Source organism: Uranotaenia lowii, chromosome 3 (genome assembly GCF_029784155.1).
Source record: "Uranotaenia lowii strain MFRU-FL chromosome 3, ASM2978415v1, whole genome shotgun sequence".
Lineage (NCBI taxonomy): Eukaryota > Metazoa > Arthropoda > Insecta > Diptera > Culicidae > Uranotaenia > Uranotaenia lowii.
In genome coordinates this window covers 276,276,863-276,296,219 of record NC_073693.1, presented here as the reverse complement: position 1 = coordinate 276,296,219, position 19,357 = coordinate 276,276,863, and the positions used below count along the sequence as shown (strand labels likewise).

At 35.1% G+C, this 19,357-nt stretch overlaps 1 protein-coding gene across 1 annotated transcript in view; it reads right to left on the bottom strand.

The window, feature by feature from the left end:
• The window catches only part of LOC129756435 (neuropeptide SIFamide receptor-like), a 328,841-nt gene that overhangs the window by 144,406 nt on the left and 165,078 nt on the right, over positions 1-19,357 (bottom strand). The window contains exon 5 of the mRNA XM_055753311.1: positions 4,937-5,227. Coding sequence (XP_055609286.1) covers positions 4,937-5,227 — 291 coding nt within the window. The remainder of the gene's footprint in view (positions 1-4,936; positions 5,228-19,357) is intronic.

Here is a 19,357-nt window from a genome sequence, read left to right as displayed (position 1 = left end):
AACGGTTTAGAACTGCGTCACCGGCTGTTTGGATCTCGGATACAGGTGCTCTAAGATGTGAATTTTATTAACATTTTATAACAGTCTATTTAGAAAAACCTTAATATTGATAAAATTTACACCTACTATCAGACACAATTGAACAATTGTTAGTGTCTTGATTTTACTACCAACGCTGACAGATAACTTAAAGATACTTAGCTTAGTTTGGTTGTTTCCTTTGCCGAATCTTTTGGATATCCTTTCGATGTTCACAGCTATCACTCAGTCCAAATATGATGTTTGTTTTGCAGGCGCCGTCCTTTGGGTTGTTTTGTTTTTGCGTTCTTCTCATTCTTCTGACATTGGACGCGAATCTAACCGAGGCGTTACTTCCATTTTCCGTTCTACTTTTGAAACAAATTAGTAAATTTTCGAAGAAATTGAGGAGCTTGAAAATTTTGCGTCAGTTGTTGGCCATGGTTACTTTGATCTCACGTACAGCACGTACCCGGGCCGGAAAATCCGGGCTTTTTTTATCTAAACAGCAGGCAAAATTCGGGCATTTATTTCAAAATGTCGACCAAAAACCCGGGCAATATCCGGACAAATTTGGTCAAAATCCAGGAATTTCTCAACACAAATCAAGCAAAAAAAACAGGCAGAAATTTTTTTCCCTCAGCAGGTTTCAAATCGCATTGTAGGCTTTCAAAAAACTACTCATAATATTTTTATAAAACTTGCTCAAAAAATTTGTTATTTTTATGTGTGTGTGTTTTGGCAAATAAATTGAAATAATCCGGGCAAAATCCGGGCTTTTTCAATGAAATCCGGGCAACCGGACCGGGCCGGATTTTCGTCGAATTTTGTATTAAATATGTTTTATTCAAATTTTAGCAAAACTTTAAGGGGCTCTTTTAATACACACGATGAATGAAGCATTTTTTATGTTACAATGAAACTGTTATAAAAATTGGCCTACATGGAAAAGTCTTCATAAAACAATAATAAAACTCAAAAATCCAATTGGCTTAATCTGTGTTACTTGGGATCAGTTTATTTTTTATATCAAACTTTTTTCTTATTTCTGAATATTATGGTTTTAAAAAAAATTACATATTCAAAGAAATTAACAAATTAGAAAAATAAAATAGGTGTTGAATTTTATCTTCGAAAAAACAAAATTTGAAATTTTTACATATTCGAATGAATTGTCAATTCTTGATTGCTTCTGATGATCTTTTTATAAATTTTAACAATAAATTCATAATTCCATAAGTCCAAATGAAAAAAGGAAAAAACTAGTATGTTTTTTGGAATTCTTGGTGAAAACATCATTTCTAACTGTTTGTATTTTTTCTATGAACACAATACATAAAATTAGGAAATAAAGAGTTAATTATTTTGCCTTTTAATGCATAGTGTTGTTTTAAAACAACACGAATGTATGTCCAAATCAGAAACGCATTAAAGATTATATAATCGCAAAAAAATGTTTTTGAGATTAAATGAAATTTGCCAATGGTATTTTATCACAATATTTTAATGTGTGAGTGAGTGAGTGAGTGAAGTATGCAGAAAAATTGCAAAAATCAAATTTATTAATTTTTTTTTTTAAAGTAATTTTTAGAAAATCGCACTTATTTTTTCAAATTTAGTAATTCTAACAAATTTTTTAATCTCAATCGAACACAAACATCTTTCTGCACATAATGAACAATGTTTGGTAGAAATTTGCTAAATTGTATCTTTATAAATCAACCATTTCATAAATTATTTATCAACTTTGATGGGCCATAACTCTCATAAGGCTCAAAGTTGTGTTATTTGAATCATATTTTATTATTTCACTGACTCAATGTTTGCTGTTCTGATAAAAAAAAAAACGTCATGCATTGAAGGGTTAAGCGACAAGTTTTACTTAGTCTTGTTAATTTGCTAACGTTTCACACATTTGTTTTGGTTGCGAAAAGATGGAAGAACGATGGCCTCTTTTTAAAAGAATAAATCAAATAACAGTTTTTAACCCCTCTGAGGGATGCTCTTATTCAGTTTTTTGATCAGTAATTTGTCGTTAAAAATGGTTTAAAACACTTTTTCACCACATAAGAATGTTTATAATTTGTCTTGAATTAAAATATTTACAGTATGATTTCAAAAAAACAGAGTGAAAATCGGTAGTTACTACATTTACCTTCCAATAGATGTTAAAATGAAGTGAAGTAACTAAAAAAAAAAGGTAGAGATACAAATGAAGGGTTATAAAAACTTCACTATATAGCACCATCTTAATGAAATTTAAATTTTAATTCAAATTTATTGAATAAGATGCCTGATTGAAGCCATACTAAATTGGATAATTTTTCAAGGGTTTTTTTTCTTTGAATGCGGTTGAAAGTCATTTAAATGCATTTCATATATCACAGTTCGATAGGAAACATTTGAGGTGTTCTATCAGATTCGAAATTTTTTTGGCAAGATTAAAATTTGATTTTTATTTCTTTATCTAAGCTAAAGAATAATTCATTTCCACTTTGATCCATTGTTGAAATACAATCTTGAAATTTTTAAATTCAAAAACAAATAAACTCTAAGTGATACATTAGATAGAATGAATCCTTGAAGTGAAGCTAATTTCGAGTTTAATTAGCAAAAATACTGAAATAACCCAATTGTTTAGGAACAAAAAAGTATTGTTTTTCCAATTGTTACTTTTTTTCAAAAACTTATATCAATAAGTTTTTTATAAAATATTTGTTAAGCATGCTTATTAACAACAACATATTTACCTTTGTTGGCATTATTTTTCGAGATGCAAAAGAATTGAAATTCACGGATAATCGAGTCCAACCTTAAAACATTTTTTTTAAACTTTTTTCTATTAAAAATGTCAGTCAGATACCGTTTTTAGTGTGCGATTAGCAAATAGAGATTGGGTATTGCCTGAGTTAGTGATTTATATGGCCGCGCTAACTTTTCAGTTCCTTCGAAAGATTCTGACACCAAACTCTAAGCCTTGTCAAGGTTACCAGTTTTTATTCATAAATACTGATTGGAACAACCACATGTTCTTGGAACTAATTTATGACTACCACTGTAATACTTTTAAAAATTTATTGATTGGATTTGAAGGTTTATTGTTAAAATGTTAGGTAAACAGTTGTTTGTAGTACCTGCAGATGCCGCAGAGCTGTAGTGATTGTATCCCATTTACCCGAAAACCATTGCCCAGAACGAATTTTTCCCAGAATGACAAATACCCGAAATCAAACCCCAGAATGAACCATTTCCCAGAAAAAAATTCCCCAGAATGAACCATTTACCAGAATTTTTATTCCCAGAATGGGACATTTCCCAGAATTTTTTTTCTCCAGAATGGAACATTTCCCAGAATGGCACAAATCCCAGATTTTTTCCTCTTGTTTTTTTATTTGTTTTTTTTAATGAATTCTTGTAAATTTCATATGATTCGAAATTTATTTTTTCAAAATGATTTTTTTAAATGAAAATACAACTTTGAAATTTTCCAACTAAATTTATTTTAGAACCAATATTTTGCCTTGTTTATGGTTTATGGTACTTTAATTGATTCAATGCTTACCGGCCACCTCGGATTTGGGAGCTTCGGCGGCTTTGTACCGCCTCAGCCCCTTCATCCTCGTTGGTTGCGGCTTTACCGTCAAAGAATTAAGTAATGAAACCCCATTTTTTTGTTACAATTCCTTTTTTTATTTTATTAATTTCTAGTAAGGATAAATGTTTCCAATTTTCTGGGAAATGGTTCTTCTGGCAAAACTCTGATATTTGATCCTCAACTGCGATTTTTGACTCCATTCCTGACTCTCGACTCTTGTACGTCGACTTTCGGCTCTCGACTTTTGATTTTGGTGATTCAGTTATTAATAATCTAATCTATTATTCGGTGATCGTAAGGCGAAATTATAATAACGTTTTCAGTTTACCTAACTTTCTCCCATTCTCAGAAAAAAAGCGTTCGATTCCCGACTGTAAGCTCTCAATTCATAACACTCAACCTTCGACTCTCGAGTCTTGCCGACTCTTAATTTTTTGTTCTCGATTCTTGGAATACAAGTGATTCTCGATTAATGTCTGACTCTCGATTGCATATAGATTATAGACTCTTGACTCTTGATTCTCTACTCTCGATTCTCGATTTTTGCCTCTCGTTTTCTCTTATCTCGCCTCGAGACTCTCGACCTTTAATACTTTATTTTTGACTTCCAATTTTCGGCTCTTGATTATTGACACTCTACTGTCCACTTTCGGTATTCGATTCACGACTCTTGACATTCGACTTTTGACTCTTGATTCTCGATTTTCACTACTTTCGACTTTCGATTATTCGACTGACTGATTTTGAATTGGTTTATTATTGATTGTTAAAACAAGGTTACTGATTTTATCTTGATTTTTTTCATTTTAGAGATACATTGCATCAAAGTGATAAATTTCCATTTTTTCAGAACGTTCAATACAAAAAGTCAATGGTCTTTCAGGTTCGCCTTAGAGTTTTCCGAATGAGCTAAAATTTCGCCAGTATAATTTTATCATTGATTGGATTTAGATTAGTCGGGGGCTAGGTTTTAAGAAAATTCAAAAATATGGACCACCCTACTGTGCATCTAATGTGTGATTTCAAAGCCCCTGGGGGAAAATGGATGTTAAATGATTTAATACGTCCGTCGATGTGTGGAGCAGTGCTAGCTGGAATTGCATTTGCTCCCTCTAAGTAGTATGTTATTGAATGTAAGCGTTTAATTTCATTTCCAAAATCGGATTTGAAGTTGTCAGTCGGCTGAAATCGGATTAAAACCATGGATGGTGGCAAGATTGGAGCGATTTCAAATTTACCAAAACAAAAAACAACCGAAAACACCAATCAATTTCAACCGACGACGACAAACAGATTGAATCTGGAAATTTGCTGAAGACTCACTTGGTGGATACAGGAGGTAGTCGATGTCGGTGAAGACGGCAAAAGGCACTGCACTGAACAGACTGACAAGCCACAGACCGGCGATGATTCGAACAGGCCTCTGCAGTCCGGACATCGTGTACAGGTGCAGCGGATGGCAGATGGCCAGAAAGCGCTCCATCGAGAATGCCACTATCGTTAGCACCGACACGTAGGTGGACGCCTCGGACATGAGGGCCCGCATTTTGCAGAACGCCAGGCCAAGGTTGTACGGGTACTGGTGCCAAAAGAGGCTGATCTCGTACGGGAGACCTGGAAGAAAAAATTAATGGAACGTTTAATTGATTTCTCATAAAAGAAAGTGTTCACGATAACAGTGTAATGAATTGGATGACACGAAGTAAATGGAGACAAATCTTAAAAAATATAGATACCGTAAACTGGGGGAACTTTGATCACTTTTTTCATTAATTTTTAAATATTTTGGAAGGGGTTGCTTTTTCGTAATACCTAAAAGCTTTAAAACCCTAACTGAGGTGAGGAGTATCAAACATGATCATTGATTGCAGTAAATTCAAACGACATTTGTGGTCATAATTAAATGTTTGTTACAAAACCAGATTTCGAGTTTCGGGGTAATTTTGATCACTTTGGTTTAGACGTATCTCAACATCTTCAAATTTATTGTTTTGATGCCATTTAGCACAGAAGGCTCAAAATATCCATAACAGTATTTTTTGTTTGGACTCGATTGAATTTTTCAACGTTTTCTTTCAAAAACAAATATACTCAAAAGATGGACAATGTTGCTGCATACATTTAGGGGCAAAAATTAAAAACATTTCTTTATATTTTATGGCCTCAAAAACAAATGAAATTTTATCTTCATGCAATTCCCTGAGTCCTCGCACTGTTCCTATGTTCTTTTTTTCTTCAAACTTAATCATTGATAGGGGTTTTAGCCATTTTTTCTATACGAGCTTTTTCATGGAAAATGACCGATTTTTTTCAATATCCAAAAATTATCATCAAATGACCATAAAAATAACACTTAAACTAACCCAAACCAAGAAAAAAGTAGAACTTTCACATTAAACAACCCATTTGCTCCTAAATGCTAAGATTTGATCAGGAGAGATGTTTGTTTGTGAGCCTTCAAAAACCAAGATATTTTAAGATTTTAAAATTACATTTGAAGTAATATAAAGAATCTTCTAATAAAAACCAAATTTAGCTTATTTGTAACTTAATTTATAGGCTTTCAAACGTAGTAAACAGTTTTCAGATATTTTAACTTTAAACTTAGTTAATGATGATTATCTGCAAAAAATTCATGTTGAACAAAGTTACCCCGCTGATCAAAGTTCCCCCAGTTTACGGTACTTAGTTTCTCAAAAACGTTATAAATATATTCCCCAATTCTTTTGATACTTCCTTCGCTTATTCAAAAGACAGTCACCGCTTTAGCCTATTTTGATCAAACTTCCATAAGTATAACTGCAGAAAATTGAGAAACATTTGTTTAAGCATTTTGAAGTTTGAATACTACAAAATCGGGACACCAGATGATTCTAAACGACTGCCCATTCCAAGTACATTTTGGCAAATAAAAAACAATTTAATGAGGATAAATTTAATCCCAAAATTTTAGGACTCTGATGTCAATTACTTAGGTCTTTTCTCTCATGACAATATTTTGGATTTGTCTTGATAGCGTTGCTAAATTCTTATATGGAAAGAAAGAACAACTTTTCGCTTCCATCGCCCATACCTTGAAATACTGGACTGAAAAAAAGAATAACAAACCTGCAAATGACATGCATTTATACCCTTTGCCACCAAATTCAGTCACTTATACCCTTTGCCACAAAACTAATATACTTAAACCCCTTTGCCCCAACATATTTTACCACTAAGTTGATTGGTCTTGACAATTTTTAAGGAAACCATCATAATTTAGTTTTGTATGGATCCAAGTTATATTACTACATAAAAATTATGATTAATCAGTATCTTATCCAGTACAATTATCATCACTATCATTATCGTTCACTGAGTCACGGTTTGAGATGAAATTACTCTGATTGAGTGTTATGAATATATAATGAATAAAAAGTTATGATGAAAATATTTCTAATATCTTTATATTTGATTGATTTGATGGGAAGTGTATCCTGGTAAAGTTCGTTGAGAGTTTTAATGTCGAATTTGCAGCCACTATATTTCGTATACCTTTGATTAGTTTATTGCACAATAAGTTGTCCATTCTCGAAATGACTCAAAGTCATTATGATTTAATTTTATTACAGTACATTTCAGGCTTGCTTTTTGAAAATATTGACCCAGTCATCTGGTAGCCCGCGTCACACTCCATTGAGAGTGACCAGAGAGAAGAAATTTATCGAGGTAAGAATTTTTGATCATATACATCCAAAATTTCATAGTGTTTTTTTATTTGTTTTGGCGTCTACAATTATCACTAATGGCAATCAGATGTTTGACTGTTGATGGCAAATTTTCAATATAGTTCAACAAACAAGTGCCGATCTCCTGGGATCCGCGCATACCCTCACTCTCGTGCTACATCCTACATCGATGCTTTTCCTGTAGCCAAATAATGAACACCGAAATTCAGTGTTCATAGTTGATGAGAATAATATTTGAGAACCGTTGTTATGGTGGTAGTTGGCAAGGTTTTCTGCAAATCGAAACAAATCGAATGGACACACGGATCGTGATGTGCCATCTGTTCAGCTATTTGCGTGGCAGCTTTAGCTGCTTCCACGTCATTTAAATGGTTCTTTTTCTATATCGGAGATTGATTTTAAGCAAATGTAAGTTGAATGTCTAGCACACGTCGCACATGTATCAGAATGAGGCCGTTTTAAAATAAGTGTTGAAAATGTGTCTTTAAAAACTTTCTTTTACAGGTTCTCGATCTTCGATTTAACAGGCCTCACAGTAGAGTTTATGAAGCTTGAGAATATTCAAATCCGATTTCAAAAATTGTCAATCTAGAATAGTGGCTGCTGTATCTTGGGAACGTTTCTCATAATGTTTATGATTACTTGAAATCCACGAGCTCCAGATTTGACACAGCATTTTCATCGCGCATCAAATCGAACTTGCTGCTTACCGGTCGGCCGTTCGATGTTTGTTTGTGAAATGATCCTGCTACAGGGTGTGTCTGAATTTTTTTTTAGTTTCGTTAATACTTTTTGGAAGGATGATTTTGAAAATAGTTTCTCATTACTTTTCAAAATAGGTAGCACTAAGTTAATCCAGAATGTTTTTTGATTGATATTACTTGTTATTTGTTCGTTGTACTTTGAAATGTCCTTTGCAAAATGATGGAATGTGGAGAAGGAGTAATGAAGCTTATATTTTAATTGTATAAATATTAAACAATTCAAAACGATTCAAATCCAAGAACTTGATTTTTTGAATTCTCAAGTTTATACTTAATTCGAAGAATAAAGAGAACAAAAGCTTTATTGTGCTGAATCTTTTGTAACAAAAAATTGAGAATATTGTTGACAATTTCATGCTATATTTATTTGAACCAAAAGTTTACTACTTTTTGTGCTATTCATTTATAATTGTTAGATTTCAAATCAATGTTATCGGTTAGAGTTATTCCTATATATTTTTTAAAATACAAAGAATCAAAGACAACTGTTGCTAAGAAAAAAATATCCCTTCTCCAATAGAGGCTACAAAATTCTATCGAGTAATAGATATACCGTTTTAAAAATGTGTTTTTTACAATAAGCAATAAAACATAATATATTTTTGGTGAAAATTGTTAAAAGGATTTCACTTTTTTATATTTATTAAAATTGGCAAACAATAAGACACACCCTGTGCGCGACAGCAACGTGTCTGATTCCAAACATCGTTTCAAGCAAAAGTCATGTAAAATTACAACAAATAGACCCGAATGAGGCAACGCATGGTTTTTTTCAGGGCTGCGTTATAATATACAACACCTCTGCTGACCGAATTTTACATGAAATCAAATTTTACATCAAATGTAAAACTCAGATTTTTTTTTGTGTGTGCGTAATCGCTTTCGTGTATTTTTCTTCCACATGTTCGAGTTACTTTCTCATTTTTTCGTATTTTTTTTCCGAAGAATGAGAAGAACTAACTTTGAAAATGCCTTCTGTTTCTGGTAATTCCACTGTGATAAGGCTCTGATAATGTAGTATCCGGGCAGTTACAAACGATTGTATTTTAAAAACTATTCATTTGATCGAAAAACTTTCTATGGAGGAAATGATAGTGTTAATAGGACATCAAGGCCGTGCGAAGGGGGGGGGGGGGGTTTCGGCGGTTTTCAATCCTTTATCACTCTAGACATGACAATGACATGACATTAATATTAAATCCTATCTCGACTTTGAAATTGGTTTTTAATAAGAAATTTATAAAAATAAGTTCATCCATTACATTATTACTAATCACTTTGATAATAATAAAACACTTTTATATCATAGCATATAGCAATTTCAACATCAACTTTAATTTGAGTTTATTGTTCTTCCAAATACTCAACTCGACATTTGAAGAATTTTGATAAATTACACAAGGCCAAAAAATTCACATTTAATTCAGGTGCAAAGAATTTAAGAGCTAATTTCGATTAATTTTGGTGTCTTGAAATTTTTGAAAACATGTTGGTATTTTTCAAGAAAATTCTACACTTATCTGATAAAACTTTGAAACATTTCGAACAAACTCAAAACAAAGGTTTTTTCCTCAAGACCGTAAGTCATTTTGACTCCTGCGAAAAATAACTTATCAAAGTTTTCTTTTTGTTCAGTTTTCCCAATTTTGTAAAATAATAGATTTTAAACGAATTTTTAATGATGTATTAAGTAAATCGCATTTGATATTTTTAAAGCAAAAATAAAAGCGTTTTGAATATTTCGAAAAGTTAGTTAATTTGAATCATCTATTGAATTCAATAAATAAGTTAAAAAATAGTATGACGTTTTTATTGAAAAATTGTTTTCCAAAAATGTTAAAATTGTATCTAAAACACCTTGATTTGGATTCCTGAATTGACCGAGAAAGCTGAAATATTTTCTTGTTGTTTATATTTTAATACATGAAAATACCTCATTGATGAAAGTTATGTTCTTTAAGGGGGGGGGGGGGGGTAGGGTCTAACACTTTAAAAAAATCGATTTTTTTATTTTTTTATTTTCTTATTGAAAAACATTTCAAGAATGTTGTGTCAAATTTTCAAGTCAATTGAAGCAAAACTGTAGAAGTTATGGGCCTTTATCTCCTCCTATCTAATACTGCAAGAAAGCAAGAGCAGAAACTTCAAACGCGTTTTTCTCGAAAGCACATTTTTAAAGTCCGTGGACATCGTCATTTGAAAACTACTTATCCGATTCTTTTCAAATTTGGAACATGTTTTCTACATATAAAATACCAGACCCCAACGTTTTTCTTTTTCGATTTTTTTTCTTTGGGGAGATTTTACAGGTGCAAAATGGCGGATTTTTAGGTGAAAAATCGTAGTTTTCACTTCAAACAGCCACAAAAATTTCATAAAAATATTTTTAAGTTAAATAAAAACGTTGGGGTCCAGAAAAACATCTATTAAAAATATTTTGCTCTAATTTTTTGACTTCAGATGATTCTGTGCTGAGATACAGTGTCCACCGCAAATCTTGTTTTCTAAAAGGCATCCTCGAAAATGCTCCGTCACCGGCTCATTTTTCAATATTTTTCTACGAAAAAATTACTAAATGTTCTTTAAACAATGCTTTGTATAATGCAACAAATTTGAATACATTTGTTTAAACGATAGCTCTAGAAAAAAATCGCGAAAATGGTGTTTTTTTTATTCCCGTTAGACCCTACCCCCCCCTTAACTAAGAAATTTTAAGATCATTAAAATTTAGGCAGATTGAAAGAAATTAAATTAATAGATATTAAAAATTAGCGAGTAGAATTTGATAAGAATCATTTTCATCACATGTCATCAATTTGTTCCCAAAGGACAAATTTTCATATTCATAATTTTAAAATGTTCTTACTAAAATAACATGACTTTATCCTGAACTCGGATAAATTGAGTTATCGTATTATTTTAATTTCCAAAAAATTAACCAAATTCTAATGTATTTTTTTTTAATTAATTGACCGAATTTTAAATTCAAACTTTTTTATTTTTTTTATTTATTTATTAACAATTTTGTAGCAGTTGGATTAGTCTGAAGACTGTTGTCGACTGCTAAACCGGCGATACAAATGTGCACGTGAATAACACTCGACGCCTATGACTTCTTCGGGGGTGGATCTGTTGGTGTTCCGACAGGTAAACTTCAAAATTGTACATTGCTACATGGAATAGGATGAGCTATGGAAGGATTTTGGTAGGGTTAGAGGATTGCAAAGCTAGAGGATAATTTCCAATCCCTTTTTGCTTTTAGAAAATTTGAACAATTTTTAATAAGTTTGTCTTTTTTTCAAGTCTAAATTTTTGTGTTTTGAAAACATTATCTTCTTGGAAGCCCAAAAATCTAAATTTTCAATAAGAATAACTTTGTTTCTAGATTTTGTTCTTGAAAAGTTTGAAAAATGATTTGAAGTAGCAACTTGAAAGTTTAGTTTGAAGGCGCAATGTTGACTCAATAAATATTTGATTTTCTTTTCTAAAGCTTTAATTATGACAAACGTTACAACTCCAGATTGCATAAACGTTATCACAAAAAAGTTAAAGTGGCTTCAAATGACTTTTTTTAATCTTCTATCTTGTTTATTTAAAATTTCACCAATGTATTCACAATCATAAAATCCAAAGAGGATGGATTCAGATGGAACCATATATAGATTCATATAATTACAGATAAATTTAATGATTTCAGATAATTCAACCCTGTAGAACTGCTGACAAGATTTACCAGCCGCTTTTAAAATTCTATTATTAGGATATATTTTATTTTTAAAAGCAATATTTTTGTTTTAACTGCGTATTTTCTGTAACTCGTTAAAAAAAATTTTGATTAATTTCCATGGATTTGGATGAGAATGTTGAGTTCAATTAATATTATCGAAAGTTAAATTAAAGAACTAGCACCACTGAAACTGTAAAACGCTTAAAATAAATATATTTTTTTTATTATTTCAAATATAAAAAGTTCAGAAAAATATTTTGTATGGTAGGTCACCGACCAAATATTTTAACATTTGGTGGAAATTGGCGTTAATGTTGTTTTTTATTTAAGTCTATCTACGAAACACACCGTGCCTTTTTTTTTTGTTAATTTTTGTATTTCTAGCTAAATTTCAATTTCCAACCCCCCCCCCCCATGGACGAGTCCTTCGCACGGGCCTGTATGACATATAATATAAAAATATAAAAAAAAAGTTACAGTGGTTGTATATATGAAACGACCGAGAAGTTCACGTAGAATTACTACAGCCTATCCCGAGTCAATGTGTTTTTCGTTTCAAATAAGCATTCTAGAATAAAGTGTGTCGAATTTTTTAAAGGAACTTAACTTCGAAAAAAATCATTCTTCCATAAATTGTCGTTTTAATAACTATTAATGGTCTAAATCGACCCATAAAGATAGTATGCAGCTTTTTCAACTGCATAACAAAAGGCGAATTAAATATAAGTATAAGCAGAAACAAGGCCGATGTCGTCGAAATTATGCGCCCGGCAGTTATGCAAATAATGTGATAAACACATGAGCTTTGTATCAAACGCTTGCGAGAAAAGCCTACAATGACTGCTTTGATCTAAACGCTTGACTCAGGGCAAAAGCTCTCAAACTGTTTTTAGTCTCATGCGTCTCGTTGGATTGGAATCAGTATCATGTTTTCATTTCCCTTAAGATCACATAGCAATCACTAGCTTAAACTGTTGCTTAAACACGAGATTCCCGAGGAAGCGTTAGATTGACCATGTGTTCAGATCTACAAATACCAAAAAAAGGCCCTTTTCAGGGCCAAAATCTTAAAGAGAGTTGCGCTTGACTTTTCTTTTAAAATAGGTGGATGACGAGTGCGTTGTGTTGGTGGTGCGTGATGGGTGGGTGGTGTGTGATGGGTGGGTGGTGTGTGATGGGTGGGTGGTGTGTGATGGGTGGGTGGTGTGTGATGGGTGGGTGGTGTGTGATGGGTGGGTGGTGTGTGATGTGTGGGTGGTGTGTGATGGGTGGGTGGTGTGTGATGGGTGGGTGGTGTGTGATGGGTGGGTGGTGTGTGATGGGTGGGTGGTGTGTGATGGGTGGGTGGTGTGTGATGGGTGGGTGGTGTGTGATGGGTGGGTGGTGTGTGATAGGCGGGTGGTGGTGGTGTGTGATGGGTGGGTGGTGGTGCGTGATGGGTGGGTGGTGTGTGATGGGTTGGTGATGTGTGATGGGTGGGTGGTGTGCGATGGGTGGGTGGTGGTGGTATTTGATGGGCGGGTGGTGTGTTACGTGCGGGTGGTGTGCGATGGTGGGTGTTAAGCGAAGGGTGGGGATGCGGAGTGTGGTGGGTGAAGGTGGTAAGGGGGTTGCGGCTATGTGTGTGTGTGTGTGTGTGTGTGTGTGTGTGTGTGTGTGTGTGTGTGTGTGTGTGTGTGTGTGTGTGTGTGTGTGTGTGTGTGTGTGTGTGTGTGTGTGTGTGTGTGTGTGTGTGTGTGTGTGTGTGTGTGTGTGTGTGTGTGTGTGTGTGTGTGTGTGTGTGTGTGTGTGTGTGTGTGTGTGTGTGTGTGTGTGTGTGTGTGTGTGTGTGTGTGTGTGTGTGTGTGTGTGTGTGTGTGTGTGTGTGTGTGTGTGTGTGTGTGTGTGTGTGTGTGTGTGTGTGTGTGTGTGTGTGTGTGTGTGTGTGTGTGTGTGTGTGTGTGTGTGTGTGTGTGTGTGCGTGTGTGTGTGTGTGTGTGTGTGTGTGTGTGTGTGTGTGTGTGTGTGTGTGTGTGTGTGTGTGTGTGTGTGTGTGTGTGTGTGTGTGTGTGTGTGTGTGTGTGTATGTGTATGTGTGTGTGTGTGTGTGTGTGTGTGTGTGTGTGTGTGTGTGTGTGTGTGTGTGTGTGAGTGTGTGTGTGTGTGTGTGTGTGTGTGTGTGTGTGTGTGATGGGTTAGTGAGGTGGGCTAGTGAGGTTCTGAGCTGTCACAACACAACTTGCTTCCGCCGCTGTTGGTCAGCTCTGCTACTGCCCGTTTCACTAGTTTCAATTTCTCTGATACAATGAACCAAACCGTCAGTTGACCCCTTGTTTTATACCTTTCGTAGGCTGGAAATAACAAAACTCATGAAGGGGCGGGGCGTCTAATTTTTTTCCATTTTCGAATAGCCAATCAACGTTGAGCAGGCTTGGTATGTCTTTTAAGAGAGATGTCTTTGAAAGAGGCGTTTTTCGTGACGCGAGATCGGTTCGCGAATTTCAATTTGCCCCCCTATAGTGTTGCCGTAAGACGTAATTCTACGTCAAAACTATTTATCAATGATTTCAAGAAAAAATCTTACTTTTTCATAAAATCTCTTTTTTATCTTTGCACACTTGTGCCAGTCATGTATTGATCTATTATTTTTACTACAGAAGTAAAACCTTTACAAAATCATGATATTTTACACAAACTTATCTGGAAAAAGCAATTGGAATCTGGTTGGAACATTTTCATGAGTAGGCATCTCGAAAATTGTGATCTCTAAAATCCGGTTTTAACATAAATTTCTTCGTCCATCAAGACACATCTGTCATATTGCGTAAAAACCGGTTGCACATATTGTAATCTAAGGAACTATTCACTTTTAGTTATTAACTTGGTGTCTTCTAGTCAGACAACACTTTTTGACTGACGGAAATGGATTAATTGCGTTATTTAAGGGGTATGCATTCAGTTATCCCCAATAACCATACACTTTTTACCATATTAAAGATCAAGGGTTCCATTCGTGTGGATTCTAGAGTGGCTCCTTATACTTCTTAACCATTCGGTAAAAAAAAATCAAAAAAAAATCCACCCATCTTCGAGTTCTTTTTTTGATTTTTTTTCTACTTGGACCAGCAACTTCTAGAAATGTATTTGTATCTATATAGATATAGATATGAATTATTTGGTTCAAACTGGTCATTAGTTGAAAAATTTGAAACGAAAAAATCATTAATTTCATCAGCGGTGTAATTACAAATGGTACCAATATTGTTATCTTTGGTTATTCCCAGCCTCTTTACATTTTTCCATAATTGTTTGGGAGGAAGTTCAAAGTTAATGCTCTTTTTATCATGGTTTATTTTAGATTTCATAATTAGTGAAGTAACTTTATTGCGTAGCATTTTAAATGTTATCCTATTTTCGTGATTTTTATTTCGTATCCAATTTTTATAGGCTAAATCCCTGTTGACCATCTCCAACTCTATTTCTCGATTGAACCAGGGGCTTCTACGGGTTTTTATAAATCTCAAGGGAAAACAGCGTTCATGAAGTAAGCTTAAATTTGAATTCAAAACTTCCAGAAGTCGGTTCGGATCATTTATAGAACAGAAATCATACCATTCAAAATTCTGTGAAGTTTATAAAAATAATTCAACGTCGAAAGTTGCGTAGTCACGACGCCAAAATCCTGCAGATAAATCAGTCCGAGAATAGTTTAAAGTCTTAAAAATCAAATCATGGGGAGTTATACCTGACAGAGAAATTTGGTTGAATTTAATGATGTTCTGTAGCGAATTGGTAATAAATAAGTCCAGTAAAGAGCATCCATTGCGATGGAAAAAAGTCGGTTCAGAATTAACTATATGAAAAGAAGAACTTTCTAAGATATTCAAAAAATCGGCCAGCCTTCTAGAATGCCTATTCGGGTCTATATTAAAGTCACCGATGATGAATGTACTATCATAATTAAGAGCAAAAGCTTCAAAATGATTGACTAATACGTCCGAACAGTCAACATTAGGTGGATAGTAATAAACGCCTATCAACATTGAGCTTATTCCAACGAAAAGTTTTAGTAGCATAAACTCGGTTTGATAAGGTATATGGTTATCAGAAATTGAAACTATAAGACATTTCAAATCTTTTTTATAATAAGTACAAATTCCGCCTCCATGGCGATTTCGATCATTTCTTAGAATATTATAGTTTTGTATTTCGATTATTGAATTGGAAATAGTTTGATCAAGCCAACTTTCCGACAAGCATATCAGGTCAAGTCTACTACCCTGAAATAAAGTTTTTAATTCTTCAAATTTTTTTAGGTTACGAGCACACAAACTTTGGACATTCAAATGACAAATGTTCAACTTATCTGGACTCAGCGCAGCATGTAGTACTGCACTTGGTATATTCATAGAGGAGGCATTACTATGGATACGTCTAGCCTTTATCACACGCTCTGCGACGTAGTTCCACCTCCCCGTGGTGCAGAGTGGAAACGTGTCTGCAAGTCCGGCGTATTGCAGATGTACGGCCAAGAGAACTACACCAAACCCACTAGAGGCCGTCGACGGGTCCCGCCAAACCCGCGCGGAAGAAGTGGTGCACCCGGGTACTTTGGTACCAGTACTTGGGTGTGAGCGTGATGGTCCAACACGCTTTCGGGGGGTCATGACCCTGATATGCGGATGCGACCGGAGGGAGAGCGATCGCCAACTCGTTTTGCGCTTCGGTGGGTATAGACCCGTCTCGCAAAATGAGTAGATGCGCAAAGTGGTGGCCAATGGTGGGCCGATCACTTAGGGACGTGTTTACACGTCAGTGTCCGAGAGGCACATTCTGCCGGAGGTGTCAGGGTTCGACACGCGTTTCGGGAAATGTTGCACCCGAACCGCGAGTGCGACCTGATGAGGGCGTTCTATAGCTCGATCTGCGCTTCGGGTGGTCAAGCGCCCGACTTGAAGATCGGGTAGTTGCGCTGAGTGGTGACTTAAGTCAACACTATTTGTGAGTTCGGAGGAGTCTGAGTCCTACACGTGGCCTAGGGGGCTTACCCCCCCTACCCGCGTGTTTGAACAGAGAAAGTGCCGTCGACAACTCGCTTTGTGTTTCTGGATCTTGGACTGGATTCACAAAGTTAGTAGTTGCGCTACGTGGGGACCTCATTCACACGATGAGATGTCGGGTCCTAACTCGTCAGAGGAGGGGTCGCGCATCGAGTTGTGTTAGAATGAGGCTATGCTATCAGAGGGTTCGGAAACGAGTATTGCCTTGGAGCGCACTAGCGCGAAATGACCTCCCACTATTGAAGCAAAGTGTGTCAAACAGTTCGAGGTGGGAACAAAGGTCAGTGGCCCCAGGTGGACTTTATGGCGTAGGGGGTACAGTGTTCCTTAGCATTGTATCATGAGTCGTCCAATTGCACCCATGGACCCAGAGTAGCAAACTGGGGGGACGCGGTGGCTCGCCGTGCCTTGGAATGCAATCCGTAAAATGGATTTACCACCTGGGTTAACAACTAATAAAAAAAAAAGCCTTTATCACACAAAAAGATTAGCGAATTCAAGAAAGATACCCAGCATAAACCCAACAAGGAAATTAATTCTAGCAACTCACCTGATAACTTCGTACATATATGACATTGTTATAATCCAAAAACTCAATTACAATTTGTTTTTTTTTGTTTCTTCAAACATCGATCAACAGAAATTGTAAATAAACGAATTTGTATGGCAATGCGTAAATTTTTTTAGGTAAAGGTTTTTAGGTTTTTTAGATATACTAGATTTATATACAAATCGTGATCGAAATCCAGATACAAATCTAAATTCAGACTGTGGAAACCACATAATGCCAAAGTGAATCGCTATCATCTCATCGATGACTAGGTTCGGGCGAGCCCTGTTATAGCAGCGATTCCTAACAACTGTGGTAAGCTGCAGCGATAGACAGCATCCATATGAGCGCCATTGTATGTGGAAGTCATCCTATATTCGCACTCCGTTCGCATCCTATATTCGCACTCCACTCACAGACCACGATCAGGTTCAGATCATGATTCCGATTCTAATCCAGACTTTTACCCTTATTTAAATCGAAACTGTATCCCGGTTCTGCTCGAGATTTTGATCGAGAACATGATTCTGATTTTTATTCTGAACCATATCTAGCTTGTTATTCTGATCTTAAAATTGATCTCAATCCATATTCAGATCCCGATGCCTAACGCGATTCTGGGTCTGATTCTTACCCTGATCCTCAACTCGGTTAAGATCCAGATCCTGATCATAAGTCTGGCCCTGATCTTTATCTAGATTTTATTCTTAATCCTGATCCTGCTAGTGATCTTGATCCCAACTCTTACCAGTATCTTGATATTGAACAGAAACATACTGATCTTGATTTTTAACCCGATTTTTATCTAGATTTAGATCTGGACTCATATAGACTTGATATAGACTCTGATCTTGATTCATATCCTGAATCTCCGGATCTCCAGAGTTTGGATTTAAATTCTGATCCTGAACCAGAAATTCAACCTGATTCTGATCCAGAGATTGATATTCATCGTGGTGTTGATCCAGATTCTAAACATTAGCCTATTCCTTATCCTTATCCTTATTCTTATTCCAATTTCGATCCAAACCCTGTTTCTTATTTAAATTAAGTTTTTGATCCCGAAGAAGACGTCAAGAATTTTTATGAGTTTAGCTTAAGTGATCAATAGCTGAGAGACGATAAAAGTCTAGAAGCGTCCACAGAATTCGTTAGATTCAAATTCAATTGGCAAAAATCGCTAAGAGTCTTTGTTAGTCGTCAGATATCAACAGTCATAATTCCTCAAAAGTCAGCCAAGAGTCGTCAGGAATCGTCAGGAGTTTTAAAAAGCCATCGAATGCTATCAGGAGTCTGGGATTGTCAAACATTCTCTGGAGTCGTCAAATGTCCCCAAAAATTGTCAAGAGCTAAGAGTAAATTCTTGGCTTTAAGGATTGTCAATGTTCAAAAAGAGTCATCAAAAGTAGTCAGGAGTCGTCAGAAGTTAAAAATCTTCTTAAGACAAAATTTTTCTAAATGCCTATGTCATCAAATGAAGGATCATCAAGATGAATTGTTGTGAGAGCCAACATTCGTTAAAAGTCAACTGTCTTCAAGATTCAAAAGTCGCAAAGAGACAAAAGTCGTTGAGATTCGTCAAAAATCTTTACGAGCCGTAATGACATGTCAAGCCATAAAAAGTCAAGAGTCTTCAAGAGCCAAAAATTTCCACGAATAAAAATTATCCAAGAATCGAAAGTTGTTGAAAGTCAAGAGTCGTGAAAATTCTTCAGTTGTCCAAAACAAAAAGTATTCAAGAGCAAAGCCAAGCTCACAAAAAAAAAACGTAAGTCGTCCAGAGTGAAATTTTGTTAAGTGTTATAGTTAAAAATGTTTAAATTGTTAAGAGTTTCACAGTCCAAAGTATTCCACAGTCGTCAAAAATCAAAATTCGTAAACAGCAATCTGTGATCGTTAAGCGTCAGAAAATCATTAAAAGTCAAGAATCGGCAAC